At 41.5% G+C, this 27,009-nt stretch overlaps 1 protein-coding gene and 1 long non-coding RNA gene across 6 annotated transcripts in view; one reads left to right on the top strand and one right to left on the bottom strand.

The window, feature by feature from the left end:
• Positions 1-9,513: 9,513 nt before the first annotated feature.
• The window catches only part of LOC121822385 (uncharacterized), a 43,740-nt gene continuing 26,244 nt past the window's right edge, over positions 9,514-27,009 (top strand). Inside the window, exon 1 of one of the 2 annotated variants that reach the window (XR_013044372.1) lies at positions 9,514-9,751. This is a non-coding gene — a long non-coding RNA (uncharacterized LOC121822385). The remainder of the gene's footprint in view (positions 9,752-27,009) is intronic. The other variant, XR_013044373.1, reaches the window with a different exon arrangement.
• Hif1a (hypoxia inducible factor 1 subunit alpha) overlaps positions 12,715-27,009 on the bottom strand; it is a 49,670-nt gene continuing 35,375 nt past the window's right edge. For 2 of the 4 annotated variants that reach the window (XM_006992734.4, XM_006992733.4), the window contains exons 7-15: positions 23,803-23,909; positions 21,931-22,078; positions 20,265-20,485; positions 19,410-19,696; positions 18,398-18,520; positions 17,838-18,280; positions 15,673-15,787; positions 14,651-14,777; positions 12,715-14,078 (exon numbers count right to left, since the gene is read on the bottom strand). In XM_006992734.4, the coding sequence (XP_006992796.1) occupies positions 13,927-14,078; positions 14,651-14,777; positions 15,673-15,787; positions 17,838-18,280; positions 18,398-18,520; positions 19,410-19,696; positions 20,265-20,485; positions 21,931-22,078; positions 23,803-23,909 (1,723 nt within the window). In that variant the 3' untranslated portion in view covers positions 12,715-13,926. The remainder of the gene's footprint in view (positions 14,079-14,650; positions 14,778-15,672; positions 15,788-17,837; positions 18,281-18,397; positions 18,521-19,409; positions 19,697-20,264; positions 20,486-21,930; positions 22,079-23,802; positions 23,910-27,009) is intronic. The other 2 variants (XM_076550878.1, XM_076550879.1) reach the window with 1 other exon arrangement.

Raw genomic sequence — 27,009 nt, 5'->3', positions numbered from 1 at the left:
AGAGAAAGAGACAGAGATAGAAACAGAGACAAAGGCAGAGAAATAAATAAAATAGAACTAAGAAAATTATTTTTAAAAAGCCTTACATAATGACCATGCACAAGCCTCACATTGCACCCAACACAGTTTTTTCTTGAGGTGCAGAGGCAAACTCTTTCCCTTCTGGTCTAAGAAAGAATAGCACAAGCTGACTAGGCTTGGAGGATTCCCCAAGGCTTGTGTTGTCCTGGGGAAGGCTTCCAAAGGAGGTGCAGGCTGGCTAGCACAATCAGGACTGAGGCGGAAGTGGAGGTACAGGCTGCTGGGTTTGCAGAGATGCTCAAAGCTGGAGTGTGATTTCCTCAAGATGTCCATGAAGGTTCAAGTGTTCAAAACAGCTAAGCCCGAAAGGGAGTGTCTCAGTGAGTTTCCACTTAAGACAGGTACAAGTAAAAGTTTTGACAATTATCAAATATACTTCACCCCAAACAGCTTAGCTCATTTGAAGAAAAAGTTGTAGGGAAAGGGGGCTGGTGAAAGAAACCCACCCTGATCCTAGAGCCCAGAACTAGGGAAAGATGTCTCAGATAAGGCCAGCGAAAGAAACACAGTTTGGCTCAAATCAGAGCCATCTCTGCCCCTGGCCAACTGACTTGTGAAAACAATCATAGAGCTGGACAGTAGAACCCTGGGCCTCAAGTCAATCCCTGGTTGACTCCACCCCCAAGAAATCCTATATAAACTGCCCTGCCTGGTCAGTTTAAAAAAGGGTTGTTCTCTCCACCCTGGTAGAGGCAGCTACTCTCCTGGACTCCTCCTTCCCAAAGAAATCTCTTTCTCAAAAGAGTTTTGGGTGTGAAGATCTTCATTTACTGGCCAGAGAAGATCCTTGCTGAGATGTTCCTCAGTAGACAGAGCAAGAGAGAGCTGAAAAAGTAACACTATTCTCCAGAGCTATAGGAGATTTCTACATTTCTGTAGGGGGTCCCCCTTTTGCACAGTGAAGCAAAAGAAGCAACATCTTAGGCTGGAGAAGCAGAGCTCTGCTAGGTAGCCCCCTTGAGTGGGGGCTGAGCAAAGCCCAGCTACAGAGGCTCTCCAGGAGAGGAGCAGGATTTCTATATATATCCTGCGGGGGAGACCATCCCCCATCACATCAGGTATAGCCAGACTCTCCCAAACAGTCAGGATTCCCTTCCCTGCTGAAGTAGTTCCAGTCCTAATTGTCCCAAGCAGTCAGAAAAACTTCCCCTCCGGGGTTGAGCCATCTCTTTGCAGCTCCAGCCATCAGAGCTGCCATAAGCAGCTCAAGGTGTTGCCTGACTCCCCAGGTAGTCAGGATACCTTGCCCCAGGGTTGCAAAATTCACATTTTGGTGCCAAAACCTGGGACCAAACCCACAGAGTGGCAACAAATTTACTTACATTGTTGGTGTCAAAACCCTGGATAGACTCCCTTGGTGTCTGTGCTCTTCCTTTGTGTTCTGAGCCACACTAGGACTCTATCCCTCATCTCCTGTCCATCTACAAGGGACCAGACTTCCAGCTCACCAACTGCTCAGCATTCCAACCAACAATGGCAATTAGGTGAGTTCCCCTTTTGGTCATTGTAAACATTTCCCTGGGTCTGAGGAAGTGACTGTTGCGTATCTGGCAGCCCTCTAGTACACTTGGAAGTGGAGCTACCCTCAGCCATGGTCTTTATGGCTGGCCCTATTCACCTGACCACACCCCCCATCCTCAGAGCTGCAATCAGGCAGTTTTAAGCATCCCTTCCCATGCTCTCCCATCTTCCCACAAAAGGAGCCTGGTGAGAAAACTCTTTGTTCTAAGAAATTGCTCTAGGTCAGTGAGAAAAGGGGAGATCTGAACTTGATTTCCACAGGAAGCAAAGTTATGCACCTAGGAGCCAGGCACTTGGCTTAGGACCCAGGCTGTCTTCAAAAGGATGTTTTACCCTTAGTTCAGGGGCCTTGGATGCTTTGTTTGGAGCTGGCCTTTTCTTTGGATGTAGCTAAAGGGGATATTTGCAAAAGGCAGATACCCAAATTCAAATGCTAAAAAGGGATCAGGGAGTCCGGAGGCAAAAGGCCCTGTGTACATGACCTTATCCAAGTACTTTGAGTGTATATGCCCGAGGAGGTTCACACACACCATTCTTGGGGAATTATGAGCACAAGAAATTCATAGCAAGAAACAGCTGAATATTACAAAGCTGAATAACACCAAGTATTCCATGATAAATGGTTTTCTCTTGAAGGACTCCTTGGTCAATCAAGGTATAGCTTATTATATACAGCTGGACTCCTCTATTTCATATTCTTGTGACCTGTGACCACCACTGTTCATCAGGGGACTGACAAGGACTCCTGTCCCAGGGCTTCAACTCAGCTCAGTCATCACTGCTGACATGGTCTACTTGAATGGTCCATTGGTTCTGCACTCTTTGGCTTCCTTGCTTCAACAACTCAACTCAACCCTGAGATTCAGCTCAGACTTGTTGCCCTGCAATCCTCCTCCACCCGCACATAGACTCTGCCTATCAGCCTTCTGCCTCTGCCTCTATGTAGTAGGTCTCTTTGAACTCTGCTGTGGCCTCTTTAACCCTTTTGTAGCCAGTCATCTACTACTACTACCACTACCACCACTACTACCATTACACACACACACACACACATACACAGGGGCAGTTGCTGTGGCACAATCTTTTTGTACATTATAAATATATATTACTCTCATTGGTTAATAAAAAGCTAACAGGCTGGTAGCTAGGCAGAAAGTTAGGTGGGAAAGCCAAACAAAGAATGCTGGGAAGAAGAAGGGTGGAGTCAGGAGTGGTCAGCCAGATGAAGAGGAAGCAAGATGAGATTGTTGCACTGAGATAAGGTACCAAGCCACATAGCTAAACATAGATAAGAATTATGGGTTAATTTAAGTGTAAGAGCTAGTTAGTAATAAACCCGAGCTATCAACGGAGCATTTATAAGTAATATTAAGCCTCAGACTCAATTATTTAAGAAGCGGCTGCCAGGTATTTGGGAATAGGCTGGTGGGAGAGAAACTTCTGCCTACAGAGAGGGATGTGTACCCCAAGAGTTAATATTAGCAAAGATTAGAATAAAAGGACCTGTGTTTGCTAGTGGTCATCTATCAAGAGAAATGGGTGATTTTCCAAATTTCAGGCAACAAAACTAATGTAGCTCATGAATCTATTGTGACTCAATAAATTCTGACATTGTGGAACAACACAAACATGTCTGACTGTTGGGGACACAGAGGTCCGTGTGCTCACAGAGAAGCACTAAGAGAACCAGTGTGGTTGTTGGTTTTTATTCTTTTGAGGGCCTATCACCCAGCTCCCAAATAAATCACACATGGAGGCTTATTCTTAATTATGAATGCCCAGTCTTAGCTTGTTTTGTTTCTAGCCAGCTTTTCTTAACTTTAAAATTTCCCTTCTACCTTTCACCTCTGAGCTTCTCCCATTGTTCTCTTACTTCTGTAAAACTTTCTCTCACTCTGTGGCTTGCTGTGTAGCTGGGTAACTGGCCCCTGATGCCCTCCTCCTTCTCTGGCTACTTCTCCTCCTCCTCCCAGATTTTTCCTGCTATATATTCTCTCTGCCTGCCAGCCCTGCCTATCCTTTCTTCTACCTTGCTATTGGCCGTTCAGCTCTTTTATTAGACCATCAGGTGTTTTAGACAGGCACAGTAACACAGCTTCACAGAGTTAAACAAATACAACATAAGCAAAAGCAGCATACCTCAAAATAATATTCCCCAACAAACCAGGGGTGTTCATCATGCAGGGGTGTCTTCCTCAATGGAGGAGATACAAATCAAATGCCTGCACTCCATCCAGAAAGCTGAGAGTGGAGGTTGTAGACGACCTGGTGCTCTCTGTGGAGGCAGAGCTCACCCTAATTCCCCAGAATGGTTATTCCAGACTCTTCCCTCTCTAGACCATAAAGTACATGTGTGGCATGTACTTTACAGTCTGCTGACCTCTATGCTAATGGTCAGCGACCCCACTAGGCCTTTTAGCTATAGAACCCACTCTCATGGCCACATGGACTTTGTAAAAGATTCTCTATGTAGTCATACCTTTAGCTATATTGTGCACATGGAATTGGGACTGATTGTTGCCTGGAAACCCTTTCCCAATGGCACTGTGAAAACACAGTACATGCTGACAGTGAACTGCTTGGCATTAGATTCCCGAAGTCTGATCCGGGTTGACAAAGTCAATCTGCACTGGGTTTTCTTTCATTCTTATCTCTTTGAGGGGTTCATTTCCCTGTATGACATCTGCAGGACCCCCTCATCTGTGTTTCTGACACAATGCACTCAGGGATAGTGTCTGCGGTGCTGGTCTTCAGAGATTGTTACTTTGGTGGTACACAGAATCACTCTGGGATAACAGTGCTTTTCTGTGCTCTTTATCTCTTTTCCTGATCTGCCCTCCTATGGTATCACAATCAGATGCTAGCCTCTGCTAACTTGTAGGGCCCTGGCCCCTGGTTTGGGTAGCTGTTGCCTTGCTTGCTGACCTTGACCTTGATGTCCTCCCTATGCTAATTCCCTGCTGGTTTCCACCCTCCTGAATGCTTAAGGGAAGTTCCTGGTTTGTGTATCCTGCATATTGGGCATTAACAGCTTAGATGCAAGATTGTAAACATCAGCCGGGCGGTGGTGGCGCACGCCTTTAATCCCAGCACTCGGGAGGCAGAGCCAGGTGGATCTCTGTGAGTTCGAGGCCAGCCTGGACTACCAAGTGAGTCCCAGGAAAGGTGCAAAGCTACACAGAGAAACCCTGTCTCGAAAAACCAAAAAAAAAAAAAAAAAGATTGTAAACATCAGTAGCGAACTTCTGCCCTCTGGGGTTCCCCCATTGTGCTGTAAGCCTGTATTTAAGGTTTCTTCCCTCTTTCAATGAACGGCATTCAGAATTCTGCTGAGGGGAATGACTGCTGTCTTTTGTCTCTATTTTTCGATCCATAGCCCCTCCCTCGGACATGGTGAACGGGTCGTGGTAGCACGGGCTATCACTACACTAACTGGTAGCTAATTACATGCTGGAGCATAAAGTGATCCGTAGTCTAAAACCAGTTGAATTTAGGAAGTCTGTGGAGGGAGGCTTTTTTTAAATTTAGTCTTGATGTATTTTCTGACCCTGGGGCGATCTATAGCTTTCTCTTTCCTGGCTCTCTGGCAAACTAGCTGGATACCCTGTTGCTTCTAGAGAGCTCCTCTTGCTGGTTACCAACCCCCAAGTATTCACTGTTTGCAATAACACCTTTAGTTTTCACCCATATTCTGTTCCAAATAAAGTTGGCTCCTACAGAGACAATGTCAGCATTCTGTTCTTACGGATGTCTCTTCCTGGGCAGAATCTCTGAGCCACTACTTCAGAGCTGGGGAGAGAGGCAGCAGCCTTCTCCCAGAGTGACTCCTTTGTTTTATGGGTAGACTCTGAGAGGGGACCATGGTTCTGTTATTCTGAGCTTGCTTATCATGTCATCGAACTCCTAGCCTGATGTGCCACCTGGGATAAAGGTAAATGAGGAATAGCTCATTTCTCCAACCTCCAAGGCTAAATTACTTCGAATTTAGTTTCTCATTGTATAGGTATTCCCTTCAAATTGAAATATCCCCAAAAGAAAGTTGGGGGGGGGGGCTGGGCCCTGAGCCCCAGGAAGCTAAAGAAACAACAGTCTCACTAAAAGTGCAGAGTCTCGGGAAGTCACATGATTCGCAGGCTCCTCCACAGGGGTAAATAAGCAACAAGCCATTGCTGGTACAGAGAGAAAGAGAGAGAAGAGTCTCTTCTGTGGAGCTGACTGCAAGCTGGGCAGGGAGCTCTGAGGATGCAGCTTTCTTGAGATATAACCCAATGCTGAAGGTGTGGCTTTGGTGATATAGCTGCCTTTGAGTTATTCATGTTCCTGTAAGTGAACCCAATAAACTTCCCGGTTCTCAAATGCTGTGGGACGGTCTGTATGTCAAATTGCTCTGATTGGTCAATAAATAAAACACTGGTTGGCCAGTGGCCAGGCAGGAAGTAGGTGGGACAAGGAGAGAGGAGAATTCTGGGAAGTGGAAGGCTGAGGCAGAGAGACACTGCAGCCGCCGCCATGACCAGCAGCATGTGAAGACGCTGGTAAGCCACCAGCCACGTGGCAAGGTATAGATTTATGGAAATGGATTAATTTAAGCTATAAACACAGTTAGCAAGAAGCCTGCCACGGCCATACAGTTTATAAGCAATATAAGTCTCTGTGTTTACTTGGTTGGGTCTGAGCGGCTGTGGGACTGGCAGGTGACAAAGATTTGTCCTGACTGTGGGCAAGGCGGAAAACTCTAGCTACACTCAAAACTAGATTTGGGTGGAATTGTCTCTAGGTTATGTCGCTGGTGGTCAGTGTCCTCTCTGCAGTGAACAGACATTTATACCATCTCCCTTTGCATCTTTGAAATGTAAGCTCGAGGTGATGAGTTATGTTGAGGGCCTACCCCTCCCAGAGAAATACCTAATCCTTTACTGGGATCTGGAGATGAAGGGAGTGCCCAACTCTTGATGCTGCTTACAGGAGTGGATCTCAGTCGAGCTAAGCTGTGGAGATGAGTAGCATGCCATGACTCAAGAAATATTGAGGCTGTTGTAAGCTAAGGGCTGGCAGATTTTCTTGAATAACTATTTCTGTATTTCCTTTGAGGGACTTCAAGAAACTTCAAATGATTGCTTTAAAATTTTTATTTGTACCGGGTGGTGGGGGCATATGCCTTTAATCTCAGGTGATCTCTGTGAGTTCGAGGCCAGCCTGGTCTACAGAGTGAGATCCAGGACAGGCACCAAAACTATACAGAGTAACGATGTCTCAAAAAAAAAAACCAAAAACCAAACAAAAAAACCCACCACAAAACAAAAAAAGTTATTTATTTACTTTAACTTTTGTTTTCTTGAGACAGGGTTTCTCTGGGTGGCCCTGACTGTCCTGGAACTCCCTCTGTATATCCTGCTGGCCTCAAAACTCAGATATTCACCTGCCTTTGCCTCCCAAGTGCTGAGATTAGAGGTGTTCACCATCACTGCCCACTGTTTATTTTCATTTAAAAAATTTTCATACATTTTGATCATGTTTGTTCTGTGTGTGTGTGTGTGTGTGTGTGTGTGTGTGTGTGTGTGTGTGAAATGTTTCATAAATTTGCATGCCATCCTTCTGCAAGGACCAAGCTATGTTCCAATTTTAGCAGATGAGAACCGTCTGGACTGGTGATACTGATTACTGATTAGATTACCAAGACAATAGCTCATGGAAAAGGCAGTTAGTAGACAGTGATTTGGGACTTCCCAGATGACTAATCTAACCTTTGTTTAGGCTTTAACTGTATTTGCTAGGGATTGTTGAGATAGCTTAAAATAAAACTGCACTCACTGCTCTTTCAGAGAGAGGACCTGTGTTTGGGTTCCAGCACCTACCTGAGGGCTCACAACTGTTCTTTACTCCAGTTCCGGACATGCATACAGTACACACACACACAGAAGCAAAAACACTTAAAACACATAAAAATCCTTAAAAAAAAAAAAAAAAAAAAAGCCAGGCGGCGGCGCACGCCTTTAATCCCAGCACACGGGAGGCAGAGTTCGAAGCCAGCCTGGTCTACAGAGCGAGGTCCAGGACAAGCACCAAAAACTACATGAGAGAAACCCTGTCTCGAAAAACAAAACCAAAACAAAACAAAAAAAAAGAAAAGAAAATACCTATTTGCTCAACTAGTTGAAGGTACCTCATCCAGGGAATGAAGCACACTCTTGACGGCAGGCACCAGTTTGAGATGGTGTTCTTGTACAATTATCAGTGAATGAAATGCATTCCCCGAGAGAAGCTAGACAGCAGTGTTGTCCTCCCCACTTCCTTCCTATGACTGGACTCCTTTCTGGTTCCCTCATTACATAAGAAACCCTCCTTCTCCTCCAATCACGTGTTGCCCCTCGTGCATTCCAAGTGGAAGGATTGTGAAACAACCAGGAATTCAGAGCTGGAGGGGTGGGGGAGGGGAGCTTGCAACATCTAAAAATTATCATGGAAGTTTGGGGGGGGGTTGTTAAAGAGGCGTGATGAAGATGTCCGCCCAGGTGACAGGCATTTGCAGAGCGTCCACGAGTCCATGCTGTGAGGCGCTCTCTGTGGTTTACACTGATTACACTGATTTAAAGGTCCTGGAGCAGATTAGCAGCCAGGCCAGTTCACACTGGTCACCACACAATGTAGTTTATGGGAAAGAGTTTGTCGTACTGTTGTATACAATTCGTTTGTAAAGCCATTAGAAAAAAAAAGCATTTGGAAAGGCACAAGTGAGTTTGATTAATTCCAAGACTTCTAAAAATAAATTTGACTTCACAGAATCCTAGCCTTCTTGTTACGATATATATAATCCATATATATGAGATATATATTACTTGCTTTTAAAAAAAATTATGCTTTGCGATATTTCAGTAGATAGTTGCTGCTTTATGACTTAAACATCCACAGAGACCAAAAGGCTCTCTTTAAATGGCTCCTGCTTTTGTTCTTAATCACATGCTACAGATTAGTTTTCATTAGCAGAAAGTATTTATAACACCTCAACCACTGATTTAAAAAATGGACCCTTACTTCTGATGCAGACAAACAGTCCTCAAGGGATAAAGCTGCAGAGCATCGGGAGCGATGGCTGTGCAGAGCGAGTTTCCTTTTTTTCCCGGCTCTTCTCGTCTTTGTACTTCACTGCAAACTACAACCGTCACGCTAAGATTACAAGAGATTAAATGTAAAGCCTCAAGCGCTTCCATATTCTGTAAACTCATCTCCGTCCTTCCAACAAGATTGTCTTCTCCCAACGATTCTCAGTCAGCATACAACAAAACGAGCGCGCGGGGGGTGGGGGGGAACCCCATACCAAATTAAAAAATTCAACCAAACAAAACCAACCACCTGGGGCAGCTAGAGTTTTCATATATTTAATCAGACATCCCAAGGCGATTTATTCAAAATAAGCTTTTTAAAGGGGAGGGCCGTTTGGGCAACTCTATTTATATACTTATTCTTTATTTAGTGAGACACCATCTCCCTCGGTAGCCCAGGCTGGCCTTGAACTCGAGGAATCCTCCTGCCTCAGCCTCTGGAGGGTTGAGATTCCAGACAACGCCCCCTACCCCCATCTCCTGCTGGAATTCCTTGTTTTTTTGACTGGATTACATAAAGATTCATTTAAAACTGCGATGATCCAACATGTTCAGAGACCTCGGGAATTTCTGTCCCACAAAGAACAGCCAGCAGCCGAAAGCATTTGATGGGGACAGCCCAGGCCCCATCGGAAAGCGCACTGGGAACTCGGTCCCCGCAGGCTGCGTGGGGACCGAGGCGCGGCCGCCCCCGCCAACCTCGCACATGCACTCGCACACGTAGGCGGGAGCCGCAGGCGGTCCCGCGCCCCGCACACCGGCCGGCTGCAGCGGGCGCTGAGCCCAGGCACGTACCGGGGCGGGGCCAGCGGGCGGAGGGCGCGGCGTTTGCATCCGCAGCAGGTAGCACCGTGCACGCTCGCTTGCCCGGAGCAGGAGTGCCAGGCTCTATGCCGGCTCGCACGCTCGCCAGGGTCGGGCTGCGCCGCTCTCAGGCACCTGCCTTTCTCTGCGTTCCGGAAGGCAGCCAAGACCGAATAAAGGAAATTACTGAGTAAGTGGAGATCGGGTGTCTGAGCCGCGTCTTGGATAAAAATCACCCATGGCAGGTAAGAATAAAAACGATCCCCAAACCCCTGAAGGGTGTGAACACAAAGCTCCAGGAGGCGTTTAGAGGAGCGGGTGTGGTAAGGTGTCGCTTTTATATGACAGGGCACTATACAGGATCATAGTCTACAGATTGCTGGAACCGGAGAACAGGTTCAAGGCTACGTAAGGGGAAGAAGTAAGAGCAAAGTGGTCAGGGCGGACTTGAAACACCACCAGAGGTTTTTTTCTTTTACCTTTTTGTTGATTCCAGCCAGCTGCATGTTTGAGGTTTTATTGAATTAAACTTTAAAGTAAGAAAGGCCCTCCTCACCGACCGTTTCGATACCCGCCTCCCACTCTCCCTTGACATTTCTGCCTTAGAACTTTGAACTTTTCAAACCTCTTATCGAAGCTTGGAGGAGGAAGTTAAGATTCGGAATGGTAATTATGAGGTTTTTTTTTTTTTTAACCACGTCTGTTATGCCGTTAATTCCAACAGCTCTGAGAAAGCCACATGCATCTTTCTATAAGCCTTTTATATGTCAAGTACTTTGTCACACCTCTAGTCCCTTCAATGCCTCTGTAGTGAGAGCGCCTACGTTTTGGTTCAAACTCAAGCCCAGTAGGTAGCTTTAAAAACACGTTGTTCATTTGTGTCTTGCCATTTGTGACATGCCACCTCACTTCTCAAAGTGACAGCCAGCCCTCCATTTTCTACTCTGTGTCTTCCTCTGTGCTATTTTTGAACATTCGGCAATGGGGGGAATCGGGTATGTTCTGTGGACTGGTGGTTAGGACCGTAGGCTCTGGAGTCACTGATGGCCAGCATCTAGAATGTACAAAACGAGATACAAGCATGAATTCGTAGAGGTGGTGAATTAACGTGCAGAATGCGAGCATTAAGTCTTAGCGTGTGGTACTTAACAGACATTAGGGTCGTTTAGAGGCAGACTCTGCAAAGCGCTTTAGCAACAGTCAGCTAGGGTGATGGGTAACCATGTTCAGTTCTAGGCCTAACAGAAGAGGCACTGATCAAATGAACAAAATATGGTAATTCCCTTTGCTATCCTTTTGTCAGGGGCAAGTATTCATAGCAGCGGCTGAGAACGGGGTAGCGGGGGTGTCCTTGAAGGGAGAAATGCTCGGGATACCACAGCAGGGTTCTAAAGGCACTATAAAGAAATCCAAGATGGTGGGAAGTATCGGCTGACTGTATCTGGAATCTAGATATTTCTGAGAAACCACATGCAGGTACTTCTCCTTACAGCTCCCTTCTGAACCAATGCTCACAAGTCATTTCCTCAGACTTCTAGTATATATTGACAAAAATCTACAAATATATGAAAACTGTACATAACTTCAAGTTTTCAACTGCAGCTAATTTATTAAATAAACGTATTTTAAATTGTTTGTGAACGAGGAATAGTAAGCAACCACTTTCTTCTAAAACGTCTATTGCTGTCTGTAATTAAGTGTGGAAGTACTTTGGCTCATGGTCTCGGGGTGCCCCCAAATTTGGATTAGTATTACTATACTGTTCAAAACTGTTATTTGTAGTCACAGGTTCATCCTAAGATTAAAAACAGCTCCCTAAGACTTAGCTTTGTTTAGGGTTTATACCAAGGCTCTCCACTGGTAATGTAATTGGTCGGTGAGGATATGTTTCTGGGCTTGCTTGGTGCCGCTGTGGGATCCTGTTTGCTTGGTATGCATGTGAGGCTCCAGGTTTGACCCTCAGCACCACAGAGATGGTTTTAAAAGACTGTTACCTCTGGTGTGGGGATTCAGTGATCTCCTTCCCCAGGTTTTGTTTTTGTTTTTTTTTTTTTTTTGGTTTTTTTTTTTTTTTTTTTTTTTTTTTTGGTTTTTCAGAGACAGGGTTTCTCTGTGTAGCTTTGCGCCTTTCCTGGGACTCACTTGGTAGCCCAGGCTGGCCTCGAACTCACAGAGATCCGCCTGCCTCTGCCTCCCGAGTGCTGGGATTAAAGGCGTGCGCCACCACTGCCCGGCAGTTTTTTTTGTTTTTTTTTTGACAGACATTCTCATGTAGCCCATACTGGCCTAGAACTCACTATGTAGTTAAGGCTGGCTGGAATTCCTGATTCTCCTGCCTCTGCTTTCTAAGTGCTGGGATTACAGGAGTTCACTAGCAGTCTCAGATTCCATGTTTTATGTTTAGATCTTCATTGACTTTCTGACTTTTAAAAATTAGAATGTGAAAGCAGAACAGCTATATTATAAGAGAAAAACACAGGAGAAAAAGAATAAAGCTATTTAAAAATGTTTTTAGACTACTAAAAGAAACACATGATATAGAAAGATATGCATATAGCTGGAAGATATTTGGTATTTATTTGGAAGTTTCTAAAATTCACAATTACAGAATACTGTTTTCTTTTGATCTGGCAAAGTAAAGAAACACCAGGTAATGTACGATTAGCTGTAAACCACATCTGCATATTAATGTGTCATGTACCCATCCCATTAAAACCAAACCAACCAAGATAATGTTCTAAGACATTAGGATGGACATACGATTCTTTGACCTGCCACCTAAGTACCCTTGGAGCTTAGGGAACTGTCTTATTTCAGCTCTAGCTTTATTTATCTGCTAATGGAAACAGACTAGAAATTAGGAGGAATCTGGAGCCCTTACAACAATATATGATTATGATGTTTCATGATTTGCTTCACTTATTCCATTCATACTGAAAATGCTGAAGTTTTGTATTTTATATTTTAATAGACTGATAAATTTATAATGGCAAATTTCTAAAAAAGTTCTCTTTACAGTGCAATATTATGATTTGTCATTATTTAACATGACAGTTGGGAACACATCATACATTAGATAATGACAATAATGAGTGCAGAAATGTACAGTGTAATTTTTATAAAGAACTTAAATTTGTGAGAAATCATTTTATGAGCTGGAAATGTTGAAACAAAATGTTATTTAAACATAAAAGCTGACCCAAGGGGGCCTGGTCCACAAAAGATGTTTATTTGATGTAACAAAACAGTACAGTTAGTGTTAGACCCAACCAACCACAAAGAACAAGGGAATGAAAAATTTATACAATGTACATAGAAAAAACAAGATGTTTACTATGACAACTCTATATTCCTAAAATAATGCTTCTAAAAAAAAATCACTCAATTATTGAAATCTATATGAAAAAAGGATGTTAATAGCGACAAAGTGCATAAAAGCAAACATCATATTTTGAACAAATTAACATACTAGGCAATTTTACTAACGATGCATGATTTTTTTTGTTGCTGACAGTATGTTCAAAATGTCTTTATACCAACAGGGTGGGCAGAACATTTATGTTTAATATTAATTACACAGTATTAGCATAAGCTTCCACAACTACATAGGGAACCGTTTTCTTTTGAGCTGGTAAAGTAACTAAAGAAACATAAGATAATTTCTCTGAATTGAGAATTTTATCCAAATAAATGCCACATACCTTCTGGATATATGCATATCTCTCTATATCATGTAAATGGCTTTACCCATATAAAGAAACCATACAGTTTAAGAATCATTATAAGATCAACAGTGTCATGATCCAGGCTTAACAATTTCATAGGCCAAAAAAAATTTCTTCTTAAAAACTAGTTTTATAAATGCAGAATATATTGCATGAGTAACTGCTGGTATTTTTAAGAAAATATATTGTGCAATTGTGGCTACCATATACTGCTGGCAAAGCATTATTTTCATGTAAAACATGAAAAAATGAGTAAAAAATTTTCAACTGCCTATGATCATGATGAAGATTTACTGCTTTCTTAAAAAAATTATATTGGCATTTCATTAAAAATAATTCAATAAGGGACAAACTCCCTCACCAAAAATAAATAAATAAAAAGGTGCATTTTAAATGACACTACTGCAATGCAATGGTGAAAATACTGAGGAGATGTGAATGTGCTGTGATCTGGCATTAAAAGAACGTAGTAAAAAGAGCATTAATGAAAATTAAGTAGAAAGGGGATCAAAACTAAACTATCTGAGTGTGTGCAGTATTGTAGCCAGGCTTCTAAAATTAGATATAGAAAATATAAATAGACTGCTGAGCCACCAGTGTCCAAAAATAACCAACAGAAACAAAAAACCCAAACAAACAACAATAACAATAACTGAACAAAAAAGAAACAATAAAAGGAATGAGATTCTGAAAGCTCAGTTAACTTGATCCAAAGCTCTGAGTAATTCTTCACCCTGCAGTAGGTTTCTGCTGCCTTGTATGGGAGCATTAACTTCACAATCATAACTGGTCAGCTGTGGTAATCCACTCTGATCCATTGATTGCCCCAGCAGTCTGCATGCTAAATCTGAAAAACAAAAAGATACCTAAGTATCATTCAATTGCTTAAACACCTAATATGCAGTTAGTACTGGGTAAAATAAAACACATTTCTGAAAAGAATCTTAACCTCTAGGGCAAACCCTTAGCTGTGCAAACAAGTTAAGTATAATCAAGTTTATTTCTGCTGTTAGATGTTTATACAAAGTCTGTTCTGAAATGCTTAAGCAATTCATTAATCACTGAATTTCAATTTCGGACAGCAGACAACATGCTACTGTATTTCATTTTTCCTCTCTCTGTCTTTCTCTCTCCCCCCTTTTCTTTACTTTTTCTTTTTCTTGAGACAGGGTTTCTCTGTGTAGTTTTGGTCCCTGTCCTGGATCTCACTTTGTAGACCAGGCTGGTCTCAAACTCACAGAGATCCGCCTGTCTCTTCCTCCTGAGTGCTGGGATTAAAGGCTTGCACCACCACCATCCAGCTACTTTTTAATCTTCCTAAGGAACCAAAACCACTGTCATTTGGGGGAAAAGTCCTAAAATAATATCATATTTAATTCTTTTCCTTATGCTAGTTAAGAACAGAAAGAATAAACTAACCAGAGGGTATTAAAATAATTGTCTTTTGCTCCATTCCACTCTGTTCACTTGATTTGCATCCTTTCACACGTTTCCAAGAAAGTGACGCAGCGGGAGCACGGTCACCTGGCTGCTGCAATAACGTTCCCTACGAAGAATTGAGTTAATAGTTAGTATGCTGCATTTTTTACAGTAAAAAACCTTGCAGTCAATATACATTTAATAGCAACCAATAAGCCAGATTTCTTCAACAGTGCTCTATAATTTAAATTTTTCTTGTAATAATGTAATTTTCATTTGTTCTTATAACAGTATGATAGTTATTTCCTCCCCATTATTGTTAATGTGTTTTTAAATGCTTTCCAGTCAATCTGTTCTGACCATAAGCTAGCCTCAACTGTCCTTAAAACATAGTCCTTTTTGTTTTGGTTTGGTTTTTGGAGACAGGGTTTCTCTGTGTAGCTTTGGAGCCTGTCCCGGAGCTTACTCTGTAGACCAGGCTGGCCTTGAACTCACAGAGATTCGCCTTGCTCTGCCTCCTGAGAGCTGGGACTACAGGCGTGCACCACCACTGCCCGGCTGATAGTCCTTCTTTAACAGACATTTTAGGATTATTTTTATTTTATGTGTCTGGTTATTTTGCCTGTGTGTGTCTGGACAGCACACGTGTATGGTGCCAGCAGAGGTCAGAAGAGCGTACTGGATTGCTGGACCGGAGTTGCAGAGGGTTGTGACCCAGCACGTGGGTGCTGGACTTTGAACCTGGATTCTTTGGAGGAGCAGTCAGTACTCTTGACTCCCAAGCCATCTCTCTAGCCCCAGTGCTTCTGGAATACGGAAAATAATTTACTGAGAAGAAAATGAGAGTGGTGATGATAGTGAGGGTGGAGTGACCGGCAAACCTGACTTCTTCCTCTAAAGTTATCGGCCATGTTTGGGTTTTTCACACCAGAATTTATTAAGTGTAAGTTTAAAAACAAGCCCGAAGATAGCTTTTGAAAAGAAAACTTTAGTATGTATTTGGAAGACAACATGCCACTCACACTCACAATTCCCGCTGCTTGGAAAAGGGAGCCATCTTGTTCCATTTTTCGCTTTCTCTGGGCATTCTGCAAAGCTATTATCTTTGGGTTTAATTCTTCCTCAGGAACAGTATTTCTGGAAAGAAAAAACAAACCGTTCTATAGAAGACCACCCTTGCTCAGTGGACTCATATTTTGGGGACTACTGAAATACAAGATGACATTCATTTCTGTACAGTATTTTCAATTTATAAATGTTTTAGCTGGACACAGGGCTACACACTATAATCCTATAATCCCTGTTTGAATCCAGTCTGGCTACATTTTAAGTTAAAGGCTAGCCTGGACTACACAGTGAGAATCTGCCTCAAAAACAAAACAACCACCAAACAAAATTCAAGTTCATTTTAACCTCATTCTAACACTCAAGGATGGATATGATAGGTACTTTGTAACCATTGTATAAATGAGAAACTAAGGCCAGCTGGGTAGTTTGCTCTAAGTTCCACTGCTAATTAACTGTAGCTATGAAGTACATGCCAGGCCTTCACATACCTATCTCCTCTACAGTGACCTTTGCACTTTGCTGGTTTGGCCTCAGTACTGACCAATATATCTGAATTGGATATCTGAAATATTAGGCAACAGGAAAGTATTATGAAGTCAATTAAGCTTGTTGTATTTGTTTTGGTTTTCCAACAGAAAGCCAAATGACTAAGTCATATGACTAACTCTTAATTTTAAAGTATTTATAAACCATGTAGTATATAAGCAAGCTGGCTTAAATTTTTTTGTTTGTTTGTTTGTTTGTTTTTCGAGAGACAGGATTTCTCTGTGTAGTTTTGGTGCCTGTCCTGGATCTCCCTCTGCAGACCAGGCTGTCCTTGAACTCACAGAGATCCGCCTGGCTCTGTCTCATGAGTGCTGGGATTAAAGGCATGTGCCACCACTGCCTGGCTGGTTTAAAATTTTTATGCAAGTATGTTGTGTTCATGAAATATAATTCATTCTATCATGTAAATATCATCTCTGGTTGCACTTCTGTTATATCTATTTATTTGTTGTGTGTGCACACCACCACACTCAGCTTTGGTCTTAAGCTTGTAATTCTGACTCAGCTGCCTGAGAGCCTGGACTAAGACATATATTACTATACCCAACTGAAAATACTGAATTCATCCAAAGCCCAAAGTTTTTTCCTAGCTCAAAAAAAAATGGCAGGCCTGTCCTAGCACTTAAGGCGAAGGGGTGATAAGGGGAACAAAGGTCCACCCAGTTTCAGCGGAATCCTTTCTTCTGCTATCAGAGGCAGCAGGCAGCTTGCTCTGTCTAGGCACAGAACAGAAGGAATCATTTTTATTCTACTCACTAATTAGTGAAAACTACTTTCCTGGAGATACAGCTTCAAATTTAAAACACATCAAATACCATTACATATTATATACAGAAATTCTAAATATTTGCTCAAACATTGCTTCATTCCATAGAAACAATACTGTAAGTCATTCTAGGACTCTTGTAAGATCTAAACAAAGCTGCTTTTCTTTTTTTAGAGACAGGGTTTCTCTGTGGTTTTAGTGACTTTCCTGGATCTCGCTCTGTAGACCAGGCTGGCCTTGAACTCACAGAGTGCTGGGATTAAAGGTGTGCACCACCATTGCCCAGCCAGTTTATTTTCTTTATAATAATTATAACACAAAAATATGTAATGAAAAATAATATTAAGTTTAAGACTCTCAATTACATACAAGCTTTTAAAAAGAAGGCCGGCAAATATCCCATTTACCAATGAGGACTAAACACCACCAGGCTGAGTCTGGAATGGGAAAGAACCATTAGCTGAAGGGCTTTTCTTCAGGTACAGAAGGATCTAAGCAGGGAAAAAGTTATTTCCCATTCTGAATGACATACAAAGAAATGCCTGACATTTATAACTTACGGCTGGACTTTATTTTTAGAGGTGTTGGAAGACATCTTTCTGACTTTCTATATTTGGACAATTGATAGGATTCTGTGAGAGAAGTTATAAGGTAACTTGGGCTTTTGCGAGTTTGTTTGAATTCAGACAGTGTATGAACTCTATTATGTTCCTTAAAGGGTATGTCAGAAAGATGGCTGTATGTTTAGCAATCATTTAACGTCACATATGTACTAGAACATGACAGAACTAAGTTCCATATAAGTACCTTTGACTCAAAGTGACAGATCCGTTCGGGCTCCTTGGATGAGCTTTCTCTGTGTGTTCTCTGACTCTCTTCCCTGCTCTGTCTGGTGAGGCTGTCCGACTGTGAGGAGCACTGTATGCTGGTGCTGGAGCAGCTGTTGTTTCTTGAGGTACAGGGGTGGAAGGTGGAGATGCAATCAGTATTTTAATGTCTTCCAGAGTGTCCTTCGTCACTGCTTTCACTTCATCAGTGGGGGCAGTAGTGGTGGTGGTGGCAGGTGTGGCAGCAGCGGCAGTAATGGTGGGTTTCTGTAGCTGGGTCTGCTGGAACACTGTAACTGTGCTGACACTTGGAGGGCTAGAGGAACTGCTCTCTAATGGCGACAACTGATCGAAGGAACGCAACTGGAAATCATCATCCATCGGGATATAAGGGGCCAGCATCTCCAAGTCTAAATCGGTGTCCTTTCAAACAATAAATACAAGAGTTTGTATGACTACATCTTGTAAAAGAAAAACAAGTTAAACCCAGTCACTTCAGACTAAAAATTAATAAAATAAAAAATAAGCAAGGCAACACACCTGAGTTGAAAATGGATTCTTTGCTTCTGTATCTTCGGCAAACAGTTTTTCCACCAGTTCCAACTTGAATACATTGACCATATCACTATCCACATCAAAACAATATTCACTGGGACTGTTAGGCTGTGAAAGGAATTAGGAGTGTTTACTTTTTCCTAAAGAAATCTCTAGGCTTGCTTGTTATGAAGTTTCAGGCAATAGACATTATAAAGCTTTATCTAACTAAAAATTACGATAGACAAATTTGCTTAGTAGGCTGTGGTGGAAGGAGCACACCTCTAATCCCAGCACTTGGGAGGCAGAGGCAGAAGAACCTCTGTAAGTTTGAGGCCAGCCTGGTCTACAGAGTGAGCTCCAGGCCAAAAAGGGCTACATAGTAAGACCCTGTCTCAAACAAAACAAGACCAACCAACCAACCAACACCCCCTCCCCACAAACAAAATTTATTCTAAAGAATAAAACTCACCAAACAACTTAAGTCCTGCAATGGCACCTTACTATCCAATTAACTAGTTGACATTTTCACTGGAATCTTAAGTATCTGTTCTATTATGTTAGGAGTTATAGACAAGAGTTTCAATAAAGAATATGGTAGCTTGGCATACTAAGCATAACACTTTGCTTTTCCTCATTTTTCAATAGATTTACTTTGGTAAGATTAATGACAAAATGAATCAAACACTTCTGTGCTGAGCAAACCATGAAAGCAAAGACTATATTCTCCAAAAGGTTTTACAGTACCATATTGCTTAACTTACAGCTGCCCATTTTAATTCCTAACAGTTTAATGCAGAATCCAGACTTATCTGTGGTTCACTAACCAGGTTACAAAGTTCAGATCTCAGCTGTCCTGTTCCTAAGCACAATGTTAATAGGAGAAAGCTCTGAAAAGGAAATGTTCTGGATTTGGAAGCAGCTGTTTGTGACACTCTCAGCCCTGGTGCAACCTAGATACTTCTGTTGGCTTTTGAGATCTATCAGTATCTGGCTTTTTCTTCCATCATGTACGTACCTCAGGTGAACTTTGTCTGGTGCTCCCATCAGAAGGACTTGTGGGCTGATCTGGAATCTGGGGCATGGTGAAAGAAAGTTCCAGTGACTCTGGACTCGGCTCTAATTTTAATGCGACTTCTTGATTCAGTGCAGGATCAGCACTACTTCGAAGTGGCTTTGGCGTTTCAGAGGCAGGTAATGGAGACATTGCCAGATTTATATTTGTTAATTTTTCATTATTAGATGGGAACATTACATCATTATATAATGGAACATCTTCAAGTTGTTGGTCTTCAGTTTCTGTGTCTGCAGAGGAAAAATTTCATCAATCTAGAGAACATCAGCATTTTAGTAGTCATAGATATTTTCTACTTTTTATAAAAGATTTGATTCGATCAGTTTTCTTTAACTGGAAAGTGTATAGACATTACAGTATGATCATTGAGTCTGATCTTTTTTGTTCACCATTGACAACTCCTACGATGTGTACCCCCAACGTTTTTATACGCTAAAACAGTCTAATTTGAAGTAACATTGCCATTTTCATGTTTGCTTTATGGTATGACTGCTTCATTCATCCTTTAGCATTGACCCAATTACACCTACTGCAATTTAACTCTAGTGAATGGTGCAGCGGGGTGGCCGGGAGGATACTAGAGGGTATCAAGAGATAACCTTCAGGATACTCTTAGCTACAGTTCCCAGAACACAAAAATCAAAGCAGGAAGGCTATCAACTTTCAGAAACAAACATATTAAACAATACTGTCGAAAGACTATGTGCAAACACTTAAGAAATGGAGCAGAGTGCAGCTGCACGGAGACAGGAAGCAGCAGACACAGCGGGAGAGGCGGCGGACAGACTAAGCACCCACCATCGCTGCCAAAATCCAGAGATATGATCGTGTCCCCAGCAGCCGGGGCCAGCAGAGTCAGAGCATCGGGTTCTTTCTTAAGCTTATCAAAGAGGCAGCTGGTATCCTCTGATTCCACTTTGGTGAACAGCTGAGTCATTTTCATATCTGAAGATTCAACTGGTTTGAGGACACATTCTGTTTGTTGAAGGGAGAAAATCAAGTCGTGCTGAATAATACCACTGTCAAAAAAGGAGAGATTAGTATTTGTAATTAGCACTTGGCACAATGATGGTGAGGGGGGTATGAAATGACCTTGTCTCTTAAATTATGCTATATATATAACATTCCTTGAGATCAATAATCTCTCATGCATATTTGTCACATTTCCCCCCAGTTCTGGTGACTGATCCCAAGACCTGTGCATGCTAGGCAAGCATTCTACTATTGAGAAATGTATATTGTTTTAAAACACTAATATGAAAATAAAAATTGAGATGAAATTCACTAAATATTCAACTCATTTGATTTGAACACCCTTTGAGAATAGTGGTGCCGACAAGAACACCTGCAGTATGAATATGAGGACACAGCAGAGCAATGCATCTGTGCTGATGCACACAACGAAAAGGACACAAAACGACTCTCCTGCTTTAACACAGGAGGCGTGGTCTACGGATGATCTTAGAATGTAATGACATTATGAGGGGCATCATATTTTCTTGGTGGAAATAATTCCAATGTGAAATAGATCAGCAAACAATTACCATACACTGGGGTCACTCCTAAAATGGAAAAGGACGTTTCATAGAAAAGCAAACAAGCTGAAACTTGGGCTCCAGTAATAAATGTGAGGCAGACTGGGAGAGGAAGAACAGTTTTACATGAAGGCAAAACTCACAAAAAAACTCTTTGGAACAAAGATGATTCTTTGGGATTAGAAGTGGTAAGGCATGGAGTCTGATCCCAGCACCAAAAATATCCCCCCAAGGAAACAACAGAACACTAGAAGCTGTAAGAACAAAAACAATGGCCAAAGTCTCCAGAAGAGGGGTAACTTGGATTCTGGTGGCATCTGTGAAAGTTGTGCTGGAGACTGCTGGCACAGCCCGGCAATCCTATGTAGGACAGCTGCAAATTCAAGGCTGGCCTGGTCTATAGTGAGTTCCAGGCCAGCCAGGCCTACTCAGTGAGACAGGGGGAAAAAAGGTAAAGGGTATGTAACATAAGAAAATGAGCTATCCACGTTAGAGAGCTCTGCCTGGCAATTAAATTAGAATGTTTTGGTAATGTGAGGAGTGACTGAATGGGGTCAAACCTACTGAAATAACTTACAGAGTTCATGAATATAACAAAAGCTCCCATGTCACATTATACAAACTGTCACAGTACCCTCACAGGAGACAGTCATTTAACCTTCACAGAACCTTCTTGGCCCAAAGATATTAATATCTGCTTAAAACCGAACTACCAGGAAAACAGATCTACAGACTGATTAAAATGATCAAGTTTTGTGGGATCACTTGAATAGCTGGTTTGGAATGGTGGGAAAGAGTATAAATCATAATCCAGTAGAAAAAGAAAAGTAAAAATAAAACTCAGTTAATTTTATCTCTTCTTAATAAAGGCATGTACATGTAAAAAGTGTTACCACTTGTTTTTCCAAAGTGTCTCTTCCCAATCTTACCTCACAACATAGTTCACACACACGATGCACTGTGGCTGAGAGTTCTTCGTATTATATATGACAGTTGCTTGAGTTTCAACCCAGACATATCCACCTCTTTTGGCAAGCATTCTGTACTGTCCTGTGGTGACTTGTCCTTTAGTAAACACTAGGGATAAGAAAGCATCACAAAGAAAACATAATTGAATTTCAATCAAGTAAGTGTTGAATGTAGATTATTGGGTTTTGTTTTGTTTCCTTTTTTTTTTTTTTTTTTGGTTTTTCGAGACAGGGTTTCTCTGTGTAGCTTTGCCCCTTTCCTGGGACTCACTTGGTAGCCCAGGCTGGCCTCGAACTCACAGAGATCAGCCTGCCTCTGCCTCCCGAGTGCTGGGATTAAAGGCGTGCGCCACCACTGCCCGGCTTATTTCCTTTTTTAAGGAAAGGGTCTGTGTAGCCTTGGCTGTCCTGAAACTCCCTATGTAGATGAGGCTGGCCTCAAAATCAGAGATCTGCCTGCCTCTGCCTTCCAAGTGCTGGGGGTAAAGGCTTGTGCTGCCATGCCTGACTGGATCATTGGTTTTTGTTTGTTTTTCGAGACAGGGTTTCTCTGTGTAGTTTTAGTAACTGTCCTGGATCTCGTTCTGTAGACCAGGCTGGCCTTGAATGCACAGAGATCCACCTGGCTCTGCTTCCTGAGTGCTGGGATTAAAGACGTGCGCCACTGCCACCTGACCTGGTTGGTTTTTTTAAAGGAAAAGATATTTAAATAAGCAGTTTTAACTGTTTGAACTGATAAAGGTCAAACACATCTGAAAGTAAAGCCCAAAGTAAAATTCCTGTCTTACTAGAAAAGAAGGAAAGCCTGGGTTGAGGGACAGTGTTGGCTGCAGTTCCTTTAATGACTTATAGTCAGTGTCAGACTAGAGACAGATCACAGGGTACACTTAAGAACATGGTACCATTGTTCCTTAAGTGTCAGAGAACCAAATTACTCTAAAAAAATTATACTCAGAACATTTGAATGCATAAGTTTATATCATATTATAGCCTTGTAGGAATTCATGCAGTCTAAATTAATTACTGAAGAGAATATACATAAATCAATCATGATGATGTTATCGTGACTACCCATGCTCTGACTACAATTTAGGCACTCGCAGTTCAAGGCAAATTACACTAATTCAGTGATATTCAGTACCCTCAATCAAACTGGGAAGTCATGTCTAGGTCCAGATTCAGTAGGCAAGTAAGAAATTGTGACATTTAACTTACTTTCATATCGTAGACTTCATCTGAGTAAAATTCAGAAACCTAGTATGTGTCAAGGTTGTCATGAGTATACCAATCTCATTCACTAATTTATGAACAAATGCTTTTTGACTACCTTCTATTGACCAACCACTGACTTCAGTCCATAGGTATGTAGGGCAGATACTGTAATAGTTGGCTTTTATTTGTCTCTGTGTTTAAAATGCCAGGGAAGCTTTATGTATTATTATTATTATTTTTTAAAGATTTATTTATTTATTATGTATACAGCATGTATGACCAGAAGAGGGCACCAGACCTTATTACAAGTGGTTGTGAGCCACCATGTGGTTGCTGGGAATTGAACTCAGGACCTTTGGAAGAGCAGTCAGTACTCCTAACCTCTAAGCCATTTCTCCAGCCCGCTTTATGTATTATTAAATGACTTTAATTTTTTTTTGCTAATATTTGTAACAAAACAAAACAATTTCATAATCAAGACATCTTATGAAAGGGCTGTTGAATATTCTTGGTCTAAGGGGACTGGTAGTAATTTTAACTAGAAAGTTAGAGGTACAAACAGTGGAGACTGCAGGACTTGAGCAATGAGACTATCTCCTTGAGTTCTTCTACTGTACTTACTATCATGATGAGTTTTGGTCAGATGATCAGAGTCCAAAGCATGATAATATTCATAAATTGAGCGGCCCAAAAGTTCTTCTGGCTCATAACCCATCAACTCAGTAATTCTGTTTAAAAAATTAAAGATTATTTTTCAATTAATAAGTTTACAACTTACCCTTAACAATTCTATACTTCAGTTAGGTGGCGGCGGCACACTTTTAATCCCAGAACTCAGGAGGCAGAGGCAGACAGATCTCTGTGAATTTTAGGCCAGCCTGGTTTACAGAGAGAGTTCCAGGACAGCAAGGACTATGCACAGAGAAAACATGTCATAAAAAACAAACAAACAAACAAACAAACAGAACAACTCCCCCTAAAAAACCCAACCAAATAAACAAAAATCCCAATTCTACACTTAGTATAATAGTGAGCCTTTCCATGTCATTTAGATCCATCCTTGATATCTGACTCTTATCCCTTTTACCCAAACCCATGACCTATTTTTTAAAAACACATTTCATTATACATACTATTGTATCAGAACAGGGTATTAATAAATCTTAATAAGCTTAGCAATGGTTAATCCCACTCTTGAGAGACAGAGGCAGGCAGAGCTCTGTGAGTTTGAGACCAACCTGGTCTACAAAGTGAGTTCTAGGACAGTTAGGACTGTTTCACAGAGAAATCCTGTCTCAAAAACCAAAAATCTTAATAATGCTAAATAAGTTCCAAAGATAGTCACAATTATGTTAAAATACAGTTTCATCTATAGCAGTTTATTTTTCATACAGCCAAATTCTTCACCTTATAATTTTTAGGTCCATGGCAAGGCCTCACTTTAATATCAACTATGAAATTTCATTATCATTAAGCCAAGGACATCCATACTAAATGCAAAGTAAAGGAATAGCTATTATGATGTTTTAGAAGATAACTCTTTTACTTGGTTTCCTCACTAATAAGAAGCAAGTGTTAAGACTGTTTGGCTGAGATTTCAAAGGGCTTTAAAAAAAAAAAATGAGTTGCAGGTAAAAGATACTCATATGTCCAAAAAGCAAACAAAAAGAAAACACCTAATTAGAGAATGGGCATAAGCAAGGTATCTTTGTTCATAACAGTATGTTAAATAATATAGCTTGCAGTTTAAGATCTGCCATTTACTCTAAAACCAAAAAAAACACATTTATTAAAACATAAATCAAACTCACTTTCAAAACAGGATATACCAAAACACATCAACACTAGATGGCAGCATTACAAAGGAAAATAAACTATGCTTTAAAAATATTTGTCTTCCCCTCCATCCCAGAATGGTAGCAGGGATTGGATCTAGAGCAGTGGTTCTCAACCTTCCTTATGCTATGACCCTTTAATACAGTTCCTCATGTTGCGGTGACTCCCAATCATAAAATTATTTTCGTTATTACTTTATAACTGTAATTTTGCTGCTGTTATGAATTGTAATGCAAATATCTGTGTTTTCCAATGGTCATAAGGCAACCACTGTTGTAGCTAGGGTTTTCCTGCCTTGCCCACAGTCAGGACAAATCTTTGTCACTCGCCAGTCCCACAGCTGCTCAGACCTGACCAAGTCAACACAGACTTATATTGCTTACAAACTGTATGGCCGTGGCAGGCTTCTTGCTAACTGTACTTATAGCTTAAATTAATCCATTTCCATAAATGTTTGCTATGTGGCTTGTGGCTTACAGGCATCTTCACATGCTGCTTGTCCTGGCGGCGGCTGGCAGTGACCCTTTCTGCCTTCCTGTTCTTTTTTTCTCCTGTTAGTCCCGCCTATACTTTCTGCCTAGCCACTGGCCAATCAGTGTTTTATTTATTGACCAATCAGAGCAACACATTTGCCATACAGAACATCCCACAGTACGCTGTAAAAGGGTTGTCCAGCCTTGAATGGAGTCATGACCCACTGGTTGAGAACCACTGATCTAGGGATTCACAAACGCTAGACAAAGGCCACCTCCCCTCCCTTTTGTGCTAGTGGTGACAGAACCAAGGACCCTGTGCATACTAGGTTTTCTGGTTAAAATGTTTTCTAGGAACTTCTTGCTCTATAACCTCAGAATCAAGACATGGAAAACATTTTGTCCAATTTTAGGAAAATCTTTACATCACATTTCTAACATCCAGAGCCACAAAAATGGGCCAGCAGGTAAGGCACCTACCACCAAACCTGACAGCATGAATTTAGTCTCTGGGACTCACATGGTGGAAGGGGAGAACCAACTCCCACAAACCGTCCTCTGACCTCTTCCTTTGTACTGTGGTCCACATGAGCCCACATATATCCACCTACACACTCAGCCCTAACAATTTAAATTGCTCTTATATACTTAAAATTTCCACAAAAATGAAACACTAAAACATTCATGCAAATGCAATGAGAAAACCTAACCTGTGGGCCATCTTCTGGCATACTTGCCACACTATTTATGAAAGAGGGTGGTAAACACGGTGATAGGTACCTGTTCTAGGAATCAGAGGAACTACACTCCTTGTCCAAGAGAAGAATGGTAAGGGACAGATCCTTCAAGGACAGGTATGAATTCAGTGTAGAAGAGTGGCGAAGAGAAGTTTGCAAAAACCACTCAGGAAGAAGCTATAGCACAGAAATAAATGCATGGGATAGGTAGTGAAGAGTCTGGTGTGGCTAGTACAGGCAGTGGAGAAGAAGGATTCAGGAGACGAAGGCAAGAGATTGGATAAACGGAGATCATGTTTGCTGAGTCTTTGGATGCTTTAACTCAACCACACGCTAACCAGTGTGTGTTTCTAGTCTGAGGAATGCCGACTGCTAAAGAATAGGGTACTGAGAAATCAAAACAGAACACCAGTTTTCTTGGCAGGCTGATTTTGTGTATGTTGGAGGACACAAGAGAAAACAAACAAGTTTAGAGAACTACACAGTGATTCAGTACCAAAAGAGGGCAAGAGGTCCAGAAAACTGAATTATTTTGTTTTGGTGGTAGATATTGAACCCCAGGCCTTATATATGCTATGCAAGCAAGTATGAGTTACCTCTCCAGTCCCTAGAAAGTACTTTTTTTTAAACTGGATTAGGAAATTTGTGTTCTAAATGAACTATATAGTATGTCATTCATTTACAATATACATCTTAAGGGGAGGAATCATCATTTCTATGAACATAGACTAAGTAAAATAAACAGCTCTCTGTGGATAGTCTGGATGTTAGAAATTAAAAAC

The sequence above is a fragment of the Peromyscus maniculatus genome, chromosome 14 (genome assembly GCF_049852395.1).
Source record: "Peromyscus maniculatus bairdii isolate BWxNUB_F1_BW_parent chromosome 14, HU_Pman_BW_mat_3.1, whole genome shotgun sequence".
NCBI classification, from domain to species: Eukaryota; Metazoa; Chordata; class Mammalia; order Rodentia; family Cricetidae; genus Peromyscus; species Peromyscus maniculatus.
Note: the sequence above shows the minus strand (reverse complement) of the source record. Positions and strands in the feature narration are given on the sequence as shown.